The 16,739-nt window shown below is 35.7% G+C and overlaps 3 protein-coding genes across 3 annotated transcripts; 2 read left to right on the top strand and 1 right to left on the bottom strand.

The window, feature by feature from the left end:
- Positions 1–646: 646 nt before the first annotated feature.
- CBG26631 lies at positions 647–1,188 on the top strand (the record flags this gene model as incomplete). Its single annotated transcript, XM_045236607.1, has 3 exons — positions 647–649; positions 693–967; positions 1,014–1,188. The coding sequence occupies 3 exons, from the start codon at positions 647–649 to the stop codon at positions 1,186–1,188; spliced, it is 453 nt and encodes a 150-aa protein (XP_045100340.1).
- An 859-nt stretch (positions 1,189–2,047) lies between these two features.
- CBG20503 lies at positions 2,048–16,280 on the bottom strand (the record flags this gene model as incomplete). The annotated part of the gene is given in 11 exon segments (XM_002646571.1): positions 2,048–2,188; positions 2,318–2,458; positions 2,833–2,986; positions 3,037–3,327; positions 4,318–4,417; positions 4,463–4,706; positions 4,709–5,039; positions 5,110–5,274; positions 5,586–5,873; positions 6,215–6,283; positions 16,165–16,280. Coding segments are annotated over 11 exon segments (2,040 nt in total), but the record flags the coding sequence as incomplete, so codon positions are not given.
- Positions 13,051–15,974, top strand: Cbr-glc-2 (the record flags this gene model as incomplete). The annotated part of the gene is made up of 8 exons (XM_002646572.2): positions 13,051–13,338; positions 13,883–14,026; positions 14,121–14,192; positions 14,244–14,487; positions 14,861–15,045; positions 15,101–15,167; positions 15,210–15,385; positions 15,786–15,974. 8 exons carry the CDS (start codon positions 13,051–13,053, stop codon positions 15,972–15,974), a joined length of 1,365 nt encoding a protein of 454 aa, XP_002646618.2.
- Positions 16,281–16,739: the final 459 nt, after the last annotated feature.

The following is a 16,739-nucleotide window of genomic DNA, read 5'->3' on the forward strand; positions in this document are numbered from 1 at the left end:
AGAAAGTCGCGCCGCACGCGTGGCCTAGGTTTCTCACTGAAAATCCTCGTCCCTCGGCGGCACCGTTTTTTTTTGAATTATTTCCTTTTCAACGGCGTTTTTCGGGGATTTCGGATTTTTAAAAAAAATTTTCGCAATAATATTAGGAAAATAGATAACTTTTAACACATTTTAATGCAATAAAAATTTTGACCGGAGTCCCCCTTTAAAACGGCAAACGTTACTATATCGTGAGTCAGCTATTATTCGAGCTTAGGTCCGGTAGCTTGAAGAATCATGTATTTTGTAATTATTTTCTCATTTATTTTTCGATTTTTCAATAATTTTCAATCTTTATAGAAAAAGTTCAAGAGCGATCAAGTTTATAGATAAATTGAAAAAATAGGACGTAAAATATTTACGAAAAATACATACTACTTTAAGGATTCCGCTACCGGACCTAAGCTCCGCCAATTTCAGCCGCATTCAAATTAGACCAGAGTAATATCGGAACCTACAAACACAAAGGCGTTTCAGACTAGATCAAATAAACGGCCCTCTGAAATATCTTACAATCATTGATGGTCTTTCTATCAGTACCAAAAATAACGACACTGTAGTCCACAGTTTGACAGGATTTTGTATGTAACAACGAAGCAACAAGCCGATGGTTAGCATCAAAACTTCATCTCTATATGTTTCTAAATGTCCAGAAAACTTCAGATCCCAGTTTTTCTGTTCATGTTGTCAATAATAGTGAGAATATCATTCAAAAGTACGGTAATTCTACTGCAGTCATTCTCAATACTTCATTGCAAAACTATAAGGTTTCGTATTTAACTGAAATCATTCCAAATCCGGAAACAGATTTATCATTTCATTTTGGTTTTCCAACAGATGGTGTCAAAATTCAGAATACATTTTTCGAAAATCCAATTGATTTGCCTTACTATGAATACAATGGTGTGATTTACAACTATACGAGACAGTGAGTTAATGTGATATTCGGAAAAACCGACACTTGGGTTTTTCAGATTTTTCAAAACCGTAGAACCCATACAAATCAAACTTGACTACTGGTATCTAACTGCCACTGGTCCGGTTTCTATGAAAATTGGAGGTCAATTTGTTCCAAACTACAATTACACGACAGCTGCTTCAGCTACAACTGGCCTTATCATGAACAATGATAATGATATGTTTCAATAAATTTTGGAAATGTTAATGGCAGAAGCAGAATTGTTGGAACATTGGTAGGCTTCGAAAACTTGCTTTGGGTTTTTAGTTCAAAAATTTCTAGATTTCAACATTTCTATCATCAGAAAAAGAAGTAAGATTCATTTATTCCGGACACAATGGAATTGGTTATGAGCAGAGGTAGTGAACATGCAAAGTCGCTCTAAAGAGAATTTTCAGATATTCTAAATCAACACCCACAACTCATCATCTGTGGTATGACTTCTTGCAAGCATCTCAATTTATGGTTACATCTGAAAGTTCGAGTCCCGGAAAATTCTATTGCCAATATTTCATGGTTACCGGAGACTTTTTACCGACGACTACGACTTTCGGACTTTCGTCTTCTACTGATATAAGTACAGTAATCCAGACGTCTACAGTGATCCCGACTTCTAAAATTTTATCAACTTCTGAGGCGACGACTACAGTAATCACATCCACACTGGAAACTACAACAAAATCAACTGGTCAAAAGTTTTCAACATTTTTCCTAATTATGATTATTTTGCCGTTTTGTCAGCTTAAAATAAAATAGATTTTGAACACATTGTTTTCGTTCCAATTCTTCTGAAATTCTTGCATTCCTTGAACAAAATTTAACTATCTCAAAATCTGAAAAAATTAAATCAAATATCAAATTTAAGAAACCATTTATTTTTGTATAACTTAAAAGTAAGGCACATAAAAAGTGATTAAAATAAAATCCCAAATGTTTAGATAAGATTTTATAAAATATTCAAACAAAAAAAAAATATTTTCCCGTTGAGACAAAACAATATGGATGCCTAGAAGCTCGTGTGAATCGTAATACGTGGATTAGAAGACGTTCCTAACTTCTCGGAAGACTCGTACTTCTTCGTTGTTGAATTGGTGATGACGTGGCAAGCGCTGATTTGAAAACGCCTTCTTCCAGATATTGGGTGCAGAGAATTTCGCGACGATTGAAAAGTGCTAGATAGAGAACGTCTCCCTGGAAAATTTGAATTTTGATAAGACAGTATTTTTCTAAATTCTAGATTTTTGGGGAACGCTTACATGGCTTCGAATACTGAAAATCTGCAATCGAATTCGAACGTTCACTTTTCAAATCAAAACTCACTCTAGAGCAAATTCCAAGTGCTTCCTGTGGACGAACAATGTCTGGAAGTGTTACTTGTTTCAGCCGACGAACTCCTTTAACTCCGGATAAAAGTATCCAGAGTTTTCCACTCGCATAGTCAAGGATTAGCAAGTTCCCGTGCTGAAAACAAATGTTTCATTGAATTTCAAAGAATCCAATAATACCGTAACACCTGTAATAGAAGGATTCCTAAACATTAAACTTTGATCCAATTTATCTCGGTTCCTGTCAACGATATGAAAAAGTTGTCCACTGATAAATTACTTTTCATAATATCAAAAATGTTTATCAGTTGACACATTTCTTATATCTTGCAGGAGCAGAGATAATTGAGCTCCAACTTGACTGGAAAATTGATTGGAAAATTTGAGAACTTCAGGAGTTTCGAAAAATTATTATAGGGTTTTCTAGATCCAAAAAAAACTATTAAATTTAGGAAATTTAAAAAGCACTGAATTCAATATCTGAAAATCTGAAAATCCAAAAATCCGAACCTTATCAACAATTGCAGATGCTGGTGAATGAATATGCTCATTGAGCCGGTAGGTTTTGCTCAAATCGTATTCATTTATCAAACTCATCGAATGATCGATAACAAAAAGTAAAAGTCGATTGTTGGCTGCATCACAAGTCAAAAGAACCACCGCTCTGAAATCATTTTCCAAATTTCAAACCATTCCTAATGTTTTCCAACTCACTTATAATCGGCCTGATCCTCAGCCACTGTCAAATATTGATACCTAGACTTCCTCGATTCCTTCAGTAGTTTCCACGCCTTTTTACTCCTTATATATGTCCAAAGCGCACTTTTAATATTGTCTCCAGAAGTCATGAACAGGTGTCCACGCGGACCTACAGTAATCCATCTCGTCCTGCTCATCTCGATTTTTGGATCTCGCGGACAGGCGATAACTTCCACTTTTCGACAATTGGAGGCAACATCAAACACGTGGATTGATCTTCCTTTAGATTGCATTACGCTAACGTACCTGGAAATAAGATTGCTTATGATTTTCAGTTTTCCAGTTTTTCAGATTTTCACAATTTGAAATTTTAATCTTCAACGAAGAATGATAAGCCAACTCTAACGTTTCGAGAAATTTGGGGCTCAGAACTTCCAAATTCCATAAAACCCAGCTTCAGTTTTCAAATATCAGGTGACCTAGTTTTACGGAGTTTTAAAGGCTATAATGGACTAGAAATGGAAATTTGGAAAAGTTAGGCTATCAATTTTCATAGTCTAGAAATCCGCTGAGGACTTGTTCACAGTGTTTTCTGGGCCACCAAAACTTGATGACCTAACGTTCTTCTTATCGGATTTCTAGGCTATGAAAACTGATGGCCTAACTTTTTCAAAACCCGATTTCAAGTTCAAATTGATGGCCTAGAAAACTCTGTAGACTCGGCCACCTTACATGTTGAATTTAAAACTGGGGTTTTCGTGGACTAGAAACCCAAACTCTTGGTATTATTTTTTCAACTTTTAGATGAAAAATTATGAACATTTTTGAAAAAATTAATTTTTTTTCAAAACAATTTTAATGGCCCAGAAATCAGATTAGGAGAATGTTAGGCCATTGAGTTTGGTGGACTAGAAAACTCAGCGAACGAGTTTTCTAGGTCACCAAAATTTGAGAGCCTAACTTTTCTCAAAATCCAGTTTTCTAGGCCATTAATTTTAATCACCTCGAGTGGCTAGATAATAGCTAAATATCTCGGTTTTCGAAAATTGAAAAGGTTCCAAAGTTCTGAATTTTCATAAAAGTCCATTTTCTGCTCTTCTGTCTACGTACTAGCCGAAAACATTTCGATTTTCAATCATTTTCTCAAGTAGACAAAAAAGGGAAAAGGTCTTCAGAATCCCTCTTCAAATCCCATCTTATTTTGCTCTTTGAAGTGCGAACATGAGATCTTTACTTTTTTCTAATTATTTTTGTTCCCTTTCTGCGAAATCTAAATTTTTGAATCCCCGAACTCACATCAACTCATTCTTCTCATCGACACAAACCGAGCTGGCCGACGAGTTTTTTATCAGTATATTTTGCTCGATTTCCCCTCGAGAATTTGTAATGTAGACCCCTGAAGAGAATTATTGTTCGTAAATTACTTTGTTTATCGAATTACCTCCACAACTATCCGTCACTGCTAATTTATTTGGCTTCGATTGAGTGCTGAATGCCTCCACACAAATTGGACGTGTCAGGTAACTTTTTCCGAAACAAAACGACGATGTTTCGTCTTCCTCGCGTGGTGTGGGAGTGATTGAAGAACTCTGTAACTGAGATTTTTGTAATGAAGAAGTCGTTCTGTGAATCGGGATGTCCGGATGTCCACAAGGGCAAAAAATCAGGTTATAGTTGACCAGTAACATTCAAAAGTTAAAAGAAGACCCCCAAAGGTAGCTAAAAGGCAACTAACATATTTCCCCCATAGTTCTGCCCAAACACTCACCAAAATACTAATTGCATGAGAGTTGTAATCCGATAACGGGGGCAATGACGATACATTGGATGGTCTTGTATCCACAGTACAAATACTACTAGAAGACACGGATCCCAGTCGTGGAGCCTCTTCCAATGGTATCGATTTCTCTCGGAATGAGCTCACATACGGTCCTTCTCGAACGAAACGAGAAACTGACGAGTCGACACTGCAGCCACGTCTTCTGTCTTCGATTACTGACATGTTGTCACTACGGGCACTGCAAACCAATGTGCGATTGATTTTCAGTAATCAGAATGTGCAGAAAGACCACAAACTACAAAACTCACTCATTAACTTGAACCGGCACAATTCCTATACTTTCACAAATGAACAGACTCATGAGACGGGCGTCCCAGTCTGTTGAACTTTTGATTTCCGGAACATCAGATTCGGCTATTGAGTGGCGGGGGAGACGCATGATATCCGCTGTCATATCAAGCACTTTTTGCATTCTAAAAGTCAAAAAAGATTTTTTTGGATGTGTAAAATGTACCGTATTTGCTCTAATAGAAGTTCACCCTATGCATGCACTTTGAGCTCAATTATCAGGGTTTCTTCAAAAGATATCAATAAGTTTTCAACTGATGAATTTGTTATCACAATAACACCAATGTTTTCTCAATTGGCAAATTGTCGATATCTCTCCTAGCAATTGAGATAAATTGACTCACATCAAAGTTGAAAGGTAAGGGGCCCTTCCGGTTTTACGGTATATCCCATAGGTCTTGAAGCCTAACACTTCCGTAAGATCGTTCAGACTCACTTTGTCGGATCCGACACATCCAGATTCCAAGTTTTCCACGCTGGCCTTGACGGCGACGGGACATGATAGATTGATGGTCGTTCATCCCTTGAATCGATGTTGATCAGTTCCCGATTCAATCTAGAAATCAGTCGTCGATCCGGTTCATTTCTTCGTTCCACATATCCAGATAGCTCATTCAACAAAATCACTTCTATTTTTGCGACGAGTTGTTTCACTGCCATTTTCTGTTGATGCGCATATTCGCTCCGTCGAGAACATCGACCTTCGAGTGCTTGGACACAGGATCTGGAAGAATTTGGGATAGCGGGTCTATCGAAAAGGTTTTTTAGAACTCTAGGCAACGGCATTAGCTCTCAGCCTATTCTTATGGGATACCTGTTTTTGAGTACCACCCATGTAATTTCTAAGTACAGCAGGTCAAAGACCTGAAAAGAAAAAAACAGCAAAAGAAGAAAATCGGAAATCCATTGTTTTTCTTCCTTCTATTCTTAAACCTTCCAAAAAAATGGTCATAAGAGGGTGGGGGTCATTCGAGTTCAGTGAAGCAGCTCATAGAGCATAAGGAAAAAAAAGTAGAAAAAAGAAGTAAGAAGAAGACTGAAGAATAGGTAAGAAGGGAGACTTACCTCAAAACTTCCTGCTCTTTCCATTCGTTGCTCCGGTGCTCACTGTGCCCTTTTAGTAGATGACATTGTCTGGAATTTGATTCGGTTGTGACTTTTAAATTTGATTTTTGCGTTTAGCATTTTTGGACATCCGGATAAACAGACACACATTCTAGAAGTTTTGAACAGCGCTCTCTTATTGCCGCTAGGCGTTACCTTTGAGCTCAATTATCTCATTTCCCATAAAAGATATTAAAATTTTGTCAACTAATAAAATGTAGCTGATAATATGATACATATTTTATCAGTTGACAAACCTTTCATATCTCTTATGGCAACCTAGATAATTGAGCAAGTATAAGGTGGGCTTTTATTATATTGGAGAATTTAAGGTGGACCTCAAAATTTCAAGTTTCGGAAATTTTTGGATCTTAAAATTTTCAAGTCTAGAGTTTTGAAATCTAATTTTCTGTCTTTAATCAAACAATATGATTGATTTAATAGGAATAAAAATGGCAAATCCCATCTCAATTTGATTCATTTAAGTTTTCAATTCGCTTCTCTCCAGACCATTAAATTTCAATCAATTCTGTCACTTTTCCCAAATCCTCCTCCCAATAATTTTCCTGAGCCCTCGCCACAATTTCCATTTTTGTCTTTTAATTATGCAAACTTTTCCCCCTAGTTTTTCGATTCCTATTTTTTTTCCGCCTTGAGGGCTAAAGGGATTACGGATTTGTCTTCTTCTTCTTCTTAAGTCAACGTCTTCAGAAGCGCGCCAACGTCTTCTAAATCTCCAGAAAAAGATGGAGAAGTGCTTGCGTTTTTGCCAGTAAATGAATTATGCATTGCAGTAGTAGTACATTTAGACGAAGACCTCTCACTTTCTCGTTTTGCAAAAACAGCGAGGATTTCTGATTTTTACTGTAACGCCTTCTTTCTAATTAGATTCAGAAGGTTCAGAAGACGTGCACCTCAGTGGTTAATGCGACATTTGGAGATGTACAATCTTCCATTTCATTTAAAATGAGCTGAGCACTTTTTTATTGTTTCCAGGTGTTTGGTTTTTAGTTTTTCGTCTTATTTTTTGTTAAAAATTCAGATCTCAAGTCAAGTAGAAATCATTCAGAAAAATAGAACTCAAGATCGCTGAAGCTGAAAAAACTTCTGAATATTTCGAATGACTTATTATTTATTTTCAGCATTTTTCCAGTTGCTGGTGAATTCAAGCCCGAATTTTTAGAATTTCAGAATTTTAGAATTTCAGAATTTGTTTAAACCAGAAAATTCAAAGAAACCTCTATAATAATAATAATTTATTGATTCTGGACTATCAGTCACTTATAAAATCAATGTGTTACAAATTAAACAAATGAGTTAGAAATTATGTTCGTCTAGGAACAGGAAAGAAGATAAGAAATCAAGGGTGGGAACACGGTTTTTGGAAGCGAGTTCCGGCAGGATATAATACGGAGAGTAAGAAATTGAGCAGAAAGTTTTGAAGCATTTTTTAATGTACAGCGAATGTAATATGGGTGGCGTCTTAGATGATTATGATGAAACGGGACAATGAATAGAATATGGGCAATTAATTGCAATTTCCCGGGAAACTAGAGTTTTATACATAAAAACTAGATCGGATAGAAGTCTATTTGCCTATGAAACTTTGTTTTAAGAACCTATTTGTGTTATTTTGAGAAACTTCAAGAACCGAACATTGATCTTAAATAGCTTTGGTTTTTGAAAATTCACTGGATCTTGAAAATTTGTTTTTGAGTTATTTGAATTAGAGTTTGTCAATATTTAGAGTTGTTATTTTTCAAAAATCTCAAAAATGTCGCTTTCTCTCCAAATTCATAACGATTCCTAGAAACCAACTTATTCTAATTAAATGTTTCTTCTTCTTCCTCTTCTCCTATTCAAATGACCAAAAAAAGAGAAATTTAGAAAAATTAGAATTACTCTCTCCCTATTCTCTCTAACCAATATGATTTATATATTATTCACTAAAACCCGAAAAAAAGAAGAAGAAGAAGAACCTGTCAAATGCATTTGGTGTCATCAGTAGATAGGAGAAGAATGAATAACATACAGAAACAACTGACCACTACTCTTCTGGGGGAAAAGAAGAAGAAGAACAAAAAAGAAGAATTCGTGTTTTCCGGTTGCCATCCACATTTTTGCTCCCCGAGCAACCAGAAGAGGGTGGTGTTCTAATTTTCTACTTTTTGGTCTCTTTAGCTAGCTTTTTGACCTACTTTTGATATGAAAATAGTTTCCAGAGCTAGGAAAAATTATTCGAGCTACTCTTTAGCTATAGCTTATTTTAATATAATCAAAAGCGCGTCTTTTGGCTCTATTTAGGCATGATTTCACTCTAATAAAAATTAATTTCTATCAATCTCGAACTTCCAGAAATGCTCTTTTTTCTTCTTCTCGTCATTCTTTGTCCTTTTCTAGCTTCCCCTACATTTTCTCTTCATTTCATTATCTTCGATTTTTGATTCACCAACTTTATGCAACTAATTTGACAAAATAATTTTTATTTCTAATTTCTCTGTATGTTCATTTCTTTCTGTACTTGATAGTGAAATTTAGAAGTTTTTGGGAATTTAATTAGGCAATTCTGTAATTCCAAGGTTCTAATTTTCTGATTTTTCAAAATTTTGAGAATTGGAGATCCCTAGATTCCAAATTTCGCTGAATTCAGTTTCTAAAGATTAAGAGATTTTGAGTATTCTGGACCACAAGGTTTAGGAATTCGTGGATATCATGTTGCTCAGAAAATGTGTTAGCATCTAATAAACGAAAAAGTCCTTTAAGTTTATGGATCTCAAAGTGTAAACCGAATTTCCATAATAAACAAATCCGGAGGAAAAATTTTCTGATTTTCATTCTAAGACCTCTTAATTTTTAGAATATTACTTTCACTTACTTCAAAAAGTCGCAACCTACAGTACCGCAAAAAAATTATACCATGTTTGCTCGAACCGGCTCAAAGCACACGTATAGGATGGGCACCCGAAAAGTCCAAAAAAGCTACACATGTTTTTTATCCAGTGCCGTAAGTATTCTAGCTTCTGCTCAACTGTTCCAAAAGTCTAGGAGATCAATACTACTTTTTCTGACCTACTTTTTCCTTCCCAAGTGCGACTGCAAAAGTGTATCCCTCCCCTATCCGTTACCAACGTCATTGGCGCCTTTTCTATCTGCTCTGTGTCAATTAACGAAAACATGTGTGTTCTCGTGTTCGAAATGAGTACCCCTTGTCTCGTTTTCTCATATCAATAGCTTCCCTAAAAACACACAGTGCCTCACTTTCTCTCTGAGATTCCGCTTCTCTCTCTCTCTCTCTCTCTCTCTCTCTCTCTCTCTCTCTCTCTCTCTCTCGGGAGAGAAAAGAATATATACCTAGAGTGTTATGTAAATACAACCACAAATATATCTTTTACTTTTCCCTTCATCTCATCACCCAATTCTCAATTTCTTGTCTCGCTTTCAATATCATTTTCTCTTTTTCTAATTTTTTTCAATTTCGGCTCATGTCAACTTGTCACACATATTTTCTAATTAAAGTAGTTCTTAGAAATATTCAGGAGGCATCAGGAAGGTCTTCTGAAAAAAAAACTCACTGAATCGAGTTTTGGAACTACCGTATTTTCTCTAATAGAAGCCCACCCCATACGTGCACTTTAAGCTCACAAGGGAAGGTTTTTTAGACAACGGTTGAGAATTTGCTCAAAATTTGCATACTTATAATTTAAGACATGCTCTATACGATGACGAAAAAATTTTTAGCCCGTTCTCACTCCCAGGCCGAAAAACTTTGTCTGAAATTTTGGGCCGTTTTCCGTGCGCTGGGGATTTCGGCTTCCCCTTCCCTCCTCTACCAATTCCGCGTGAGAAGAAAAAATCGGTTGTGTGATGTACAACGTTGTGGTAAGAGGGTGGCTCATTAGGATTGACTATGCTGGTTCGACCCCCACTGTGGTAAACCTTTTTTTGCAATTTTTGAAACTAATTTTTGATTCCAAGTTTGCCCCCCTAGGCACTATATGACACTTTTTGATTAATTTCAAAAGTTTTCAAAGAAAAAAAGATTTCATGAGAGTTTGAGGAAAAAATAGATAATGGTCTTTTCGACCGGTTCTTACATCCTCGTATCGTTAAAAACGAAAATTTCAGTCTCTGAAAGTTGCTCAGTTTTGCTCTTTTTGAGGTGGAGTACTGTTAAATCGGTCACATACAATATTCGAACCTATTTCTATAGGTTTCAGTGAATTTCAAGCGATATTTCAGAAATTAGGGACTGTCAAAGTTCTAACAACAATCAGATTTTGGAGATTTTTTGAGCCCAAAGACAACATTGGGCTGAAAAATCTGTCAGAATGCTATTTTTATCGTTTCTGAATAATTGGAACATTTTTTAAAACATTTTTTAAAAAATCACTTTTGCAGTGTGGGGGACCCCATGGCGATTTTTTCAAAAATTTTCAAAAAAAAAGTTTTTTTTTGAAAATGTTCACAAACTGTTTCAGAAGATAGAAAAATGTTAAAAAATGAGTATCGCTCTCAAGAAAATCCTGAATAGCTAATTTTTAACCTCGAAAAATGCATGTTTTGGTCAAATTTTAGTACTGAAATCACTTTCAGAGGCCATATTTCGGCTCCTTTTGAGAACGGGCTGAAAATTTTTTTGGATTCGGATTCAGCATGTTCGAAAGTACCTTTGTACAAATTTTTAGCACATTCTCAACCGTTGTCTAAAAAACCTTGTCAATTATCTCGGTTCGTATAAGAGATATCGAAAATCTGTAAACTGATAAAATATTGGCGATATTATGATAAACAATTTATCAGTTGACACATTTTAAATATCTCTCAAAAAAACCTGGATAATTAAAAAAGTACTGTACCTAAAGTCCTAAATTCAGAAAAATGCTTTAGTTTCTGGCCAGGTCTAGGTGGTCTATTGACATCATTTAGAATTGACATCATCTAGAATTTTCACTTTTTTTGGACATTGAAACGGATCAGTTTTCAAGTTTTTGAGCAAAAAACTTTTTTCATTACTATATTTTCATGCGTTCAAATTTCAGTCATAAGAAAGTACCGTAAAGCCTGTAATAGAAGGGCCCCCACACAACCAGGTTCCAGCTAATTTTTTTTGGTTCTTGTCGATATCAAAATGTTGCCAACTGATAAAATGTTTGCGATATTACGATAATCAGTTTACCAATGTACAACTTTTTCAAATCTTTTACAGGAACCGAGATAATTTAACTCAAAGTTAAAAGATAGGAGCCCTTTTATTACAGGCTTGTTTCTAAGATTCTTAAATGTGAATCCTTGAGAATCTCCCAATCAGAATTTGAAGAACTCGAAAATTCTGAATCTCAACAACTCGAAAGTTTGAGATCTTCAAATTATAGAAATCCCCTAATTTCTGATTAAAGGATTTTCGGAACGCATTCTCAAAAACCGAATTCGCGAAATTCTCAGAATTTTCAATTATAAAAAAAAACCCATTCAAAATTCCGAATTTTTTCGCCCACCCAAAAAAATCTTCGAATTTCGTCGTCGCTCTCCAAAGATGAGAAACCATCGAGAAAGCAAAAAAGAGGAAATCCTAATTTAATAATTTTCCATCTTCTTCTCGTTTTTTTCTTTTTCTACCAAAAATCTGATTCTGAATCCCAAAGCTTCTTTTTCTTTTTCTCGATATTTTCCAACTCAGAAGTGAGAAAAAGAAAATATTTGGGAGAATAAGGGAAAGAAGAGAAATCGGATACGTCTTCTCGCATTTCGAAACGACGCCGCCACAAGTTTTCTCTGGAACCATGTCCATCCTTGTCCTTCTTCCAATGAAAAAAGGTGTACATATCCAGAAAGGAAATAAGGTCGGTGAGTGTATATGTGTCAACTTGTCATTTTTCTTTTTTTCGGCTCATTGTGTTTTTTCTCTCTAGGTTTTCATATTTGTCAGAATTTGGAATTTCCCCCACCCGCCTACCCCGCATCTTGGGACAACAAATGATTGAATAATAATGAAGGACATGTGAGGGTCACATTTTCAGAAATTTCGTTCAATTTTTAGAGTCTGGTAAGATTCTAAAATCTCATCCAAGACATTTTTGAGGTGTGCCATAGGTTTGACATTTCGAAAGTCAGAATTCGAAATTTTGCGATCTGAAATTTGAAAATTTTGAGGTTTTGGGATTTTGACATTCTGGAATTTAAAAATCCGAAGATTTGAAATCGCTAGATTCTTAAATTAGGAAGATCCGAAGTTTCGGGATCCCGAAAATTTGATATTCCGAAATTCTGAATTTTCGGGATTACGAAATTCGGAAATTTGGGAATTCTGAAGTTTCGTGATCACGATATTTTGAGATTATGAGAATCTAGAGGACTATTAATAACAGGTTATTCGAATTTTTGAGTTTTTTTTGAATTTTATAAATTTTTGAATATTTCAAGTTTTTGCATTTTTCGAACTTTTCAAATTTCAAACGGTTTTTTCCCTATTTTTATGATAAAAACAAGGAAAAAAAACTCGAATTTGTTCAAACCCAAATTTTTTTTGCGAAATTATCACATTTGTCTTTTTTTTGAAGTTCTTCAAAAATCAGAATCACATGACAAGAAGATCAATCCCAACTGATTTATTTTTCTTCAACTTCTCTTTCCAATCGTTTTTTTCTCCCATAAAAGTTCATTTAACCCCCAATTCTTCGCTTTTTCTCTAATTCTCTTTACCTCTCACACTATTTTCTTATCACTAATTTCCTCTAATTACTCTTCTTTTTCTTCTCATACATTCCACTTCCCCGTCTTCTTCGTCTTCCGAATTCTGAATGGACGACAAATTTTCAGTGAAACCAAAACCACCATCAAAAAATGCAATTATGACTTTGTTGTCGTATTTAATAATCCATCATCAACTGCTCCTCTTTCTAATGGTTCCTGTTGGAATTCGAGGGGAGTACAGTATGCGATCGGAGCAGGAGATTCTGAATACGTTGCTCAAAAACTATGATATGCGGGTGAGACCTCCTCCAGTCAACACATCGACCGAGGGAGCTGTCAATGTTCGAGTCAATATTATGATTCGAATGCTATCCAAAATTGATGTTGTTAATATGGTAAGTCTCTAATCAGGATGTTAGCCTGAATATGAAATGTTTTGAAATGTTGAAAATACAGTTTATTCTATTTTTAGTTGAAAAACGGCCAACTTTGAATGCCTACAAAACATAGTACTTAATTTCTGAATTGTTGGAAATAGTTCATAATGTACTAAACAAAACTAGAGGTTCAATTTTGTAGCTTGCAAGTTTTATATACGAATGCATCCAAATGAGATATACCGCTTCAAAGAATCATGATTCAGAAGTCAGAGCTAGTTCGAAATTTTCAGACTGACCCAAGTTTGAACGTTCGATAGATGGAACTATAAAATTTGGTGGCCTGAAAACTCACCTTGCAATAGTTAGGAGACACCAAATAACCTAGAAACCACATCAGGCGTTTTAGCCCATTTAAAGTGGGGGCCTAGAAAACTCAACTTGCACAAGTTAGGCCACCTTGGCCTAGAAAGCACACCAAGGGAATATCAGGCCATTACTATCATGGTGGTCTAAAAAAATCATTGTGATTCGTTCTAATTTGTTTCGTTTTTAATTTCAGGAATACTCAATTCAGTTAACATTCCGTGAGGAATGGACGGACCCTCGATTAGCTTATGAACACTTGGGATTCTACAATCCACCGGCATTTCTAACAGTACCTCATGTCAAGAAGAGTCTATGGATTCCTGACACTTTCTTCCCGGTGAGTTTCTGGGTACTTCCGAACAAGGCTGATCAAAATGAAAGCCGGGCACAAGGAAGTTCCAAATGAGGATTTGAAAAAAAGAAAATTTCAGACGGAAAAAGCGGCCCATCGTCATTTGATAGACATGGAGAACATGTTTCTAAGGATACACCCAGATGGAAAAGTTCGTCTCGGGAATTAAGTTTTCTTAATCCAAAAAATCATGCCTTTTTAGGTCCTCTACAGTTCTCGTATCAGTTTGACGTCTTCGTGCCCAATGCGTCTACAATTATATCCTCTAGACTATCAATCTTGTAATTTTGACATGGTCAGCTATGCACACACTATGAATGACATTATGTACGAATGGGATCCGGTGAAGCCGGTGCAAGTGAAACCTGGCGTCGGATCGGATCTTCCGAATTTCGTTCTGGAGAATATCACAACGAATACGGACTGTACAAGTCATACAAATACAGGTCAGAGTGAATTTCAGATTTTAAAATACAGGGTGGCGATAAGTTACCCAAACTCAAAGTTGATCTATTATTTTGAAAATTGACCCGATTGCTGATCAATTATTTTAATGTTTGCACTCCAAATTTTGTGTTACTACAAACTTGATAATTATGCTCCACCCTGTACGGGAACTATTAATGTTTTCTGCACTTCATCACGTAGAAAGGTTTTTTGAACCTACATAAATTTCGAGATGCTCCAAAAATTCCAAGAAGGATTAATTTTTGGAAGTTTTAACCCAACTGAATAAATCCATGTGAGAAGTTTCTCATGAATGCATTTTCGGCATCAGATTTTCTATGTTCGATCATTCAAAAACATAAATTTTTGCAGGATCCTATGGTTGTCTCCGAATGAATCTTCTTCTCAAAAGACAATTCAGTTACTATCTAGTCCAGTTGTATGCTCCTACCACAATGATCGTCATCGTCTCATGGGTATCATTTTGGATTGATCTACATTCGACGGCGGGAAGAGTGGCTCTAGGAGTAACTACATTGCTCACCATGACAACTATGGTAATTGATTAGAGCGAACTTGCCGAATTCTAATTCTCCAATCTCAAATTTCCAGCAATCCGCAATAAACGCAAAACTACCTCCAGTCAGTTATGTAAAAGTCGTCGATGTTTGGTTGGGAGGTATTACCATAACCACTACAGTAACCCAATAATATCTTTCAGCGTGCCAAGCATTTGTATTCGGCGCCTTGTTGGAATACGCGTTTGTTAGTTATCAGGATAGTGCTCGGCAGAACGATAGGGCAAGGGAAAAAGCGGCTAGGAAAGCTCAAAGAAGGAGGGAAAAGCTGGAAATGGTGGATGCGGAAGTTTATCAGCCACCATGTACCTGTCATACTGTAAGTTGGAAATTTGGTTTGCGTATTTTTAAATCACAAGATTTTAAAATTCTACATAGAAAATCCAAACAATTTCCAGTTAACGTAAAACCTGTAATAAAAAGGCACCCAACCGTCCACTGACCCTATATATCTCGGTTCCAGTGAAAGATATCTGAAATATGACAACTGATAAAATTTTGGTTATATAACGATAAACAATTTATTAGTTGACAATTTTTTGATATCTTTGACAAGAACTGAAATAAATTGGCTCAAAGTTTGGGGCCCCTCTATCACAAGTTTTAGGGTAAGCAACTTTTAAACAATTTATCTCGTCTATTTTAAAAGATAACAAGTGTTTGTCAACTAATGAAATGCTGCTGACATTATGACACACATTTTATCACTTTTTTTTCAGTTCGAGGCACGAGAAACATTCCGCGACAAGCTGCGTCGCTACTTTACCAAACCCGACTATCTACCCGCGAAAATCGATTTCTATGCTCGATTCGTGGTCCCGCTTGCCTTTCTTGCATTCAATATCATCTACTGGGTATCCTGTCTCATCATGTCTGCCAATGCTTCCACTCCAGAGTCTCTCGTTTAGAACTTTTTAGCTTTTTTTGTCAATTTTTACACATACCCGGAAAAGTTCTCTCTGTCTTCTTCTCAATTTTGTAAATATCATCTCGTTTTACCGGTATAACTTTTTTGAAAACAAATGTTGATGTTCAATAAACAATTGTCTGATTACCGGATGTCCAATACATCGCCTTTTCTAAAAAATCGAAACTCACTTGCAAACAGTTGAAATACAATCCCGACACCACCAAAGTTCGACGATGTGCTCATTTGAGTTGGAATTCGAAGACGACGGTTTTGAAATTGATGACTGATTGATATCCACTTGTTTTCCACACTCATCACAATCTACGAGCATTTTTGCATATCTGAAATTGGTGAATTTCAGTTGCAAGATTTTTTTGTTCAGAAAAAAAGGAAGAAAATAGAAAAAAGAAGCTGAAAAAAAGAGAGAAAAAACAATCAAAAAATTTTCAATTTTCCGAAGTTACCGCAAAACCTGTAATAAAAGGGCCCCGCCTGTCAACATTGAGCCTTATTATCTCGATTCTTATACAAGACATAAAAAATGTGTCAACTGATAAAACGTTGGTGAGATTATGATAAACATTTTATTAGTTGACACATTATGGAAAGCTCTTATAGAAAATGAGATAATTGAGCTGAAAGTGCAAATTTAGGGTGGCATTCTTTTAGTTACGGTAGGTAAGAAAAGAAAAAATAAACTTAAAAAGGATAAAAACATACAATAAACAAAAGTTTGAAAGAAAAAATTTAAAATATTGAAAAA

The sequence above is a fragment of the Caenorhabditis briggsae genome (genome assembly GCF_000004555.2).
Source record: "Caenorhabditis briggsae complete genome, chrI, whole genome shotgun sequence".
Taxonomy (NCBI): domain Eukaryota; kingdom Metazoa; phylum Nematoda; class Chromadorea; order Rhabditida; family Rhabditidae; genus Caenorhabditis; species Caenorhabditis briggsae.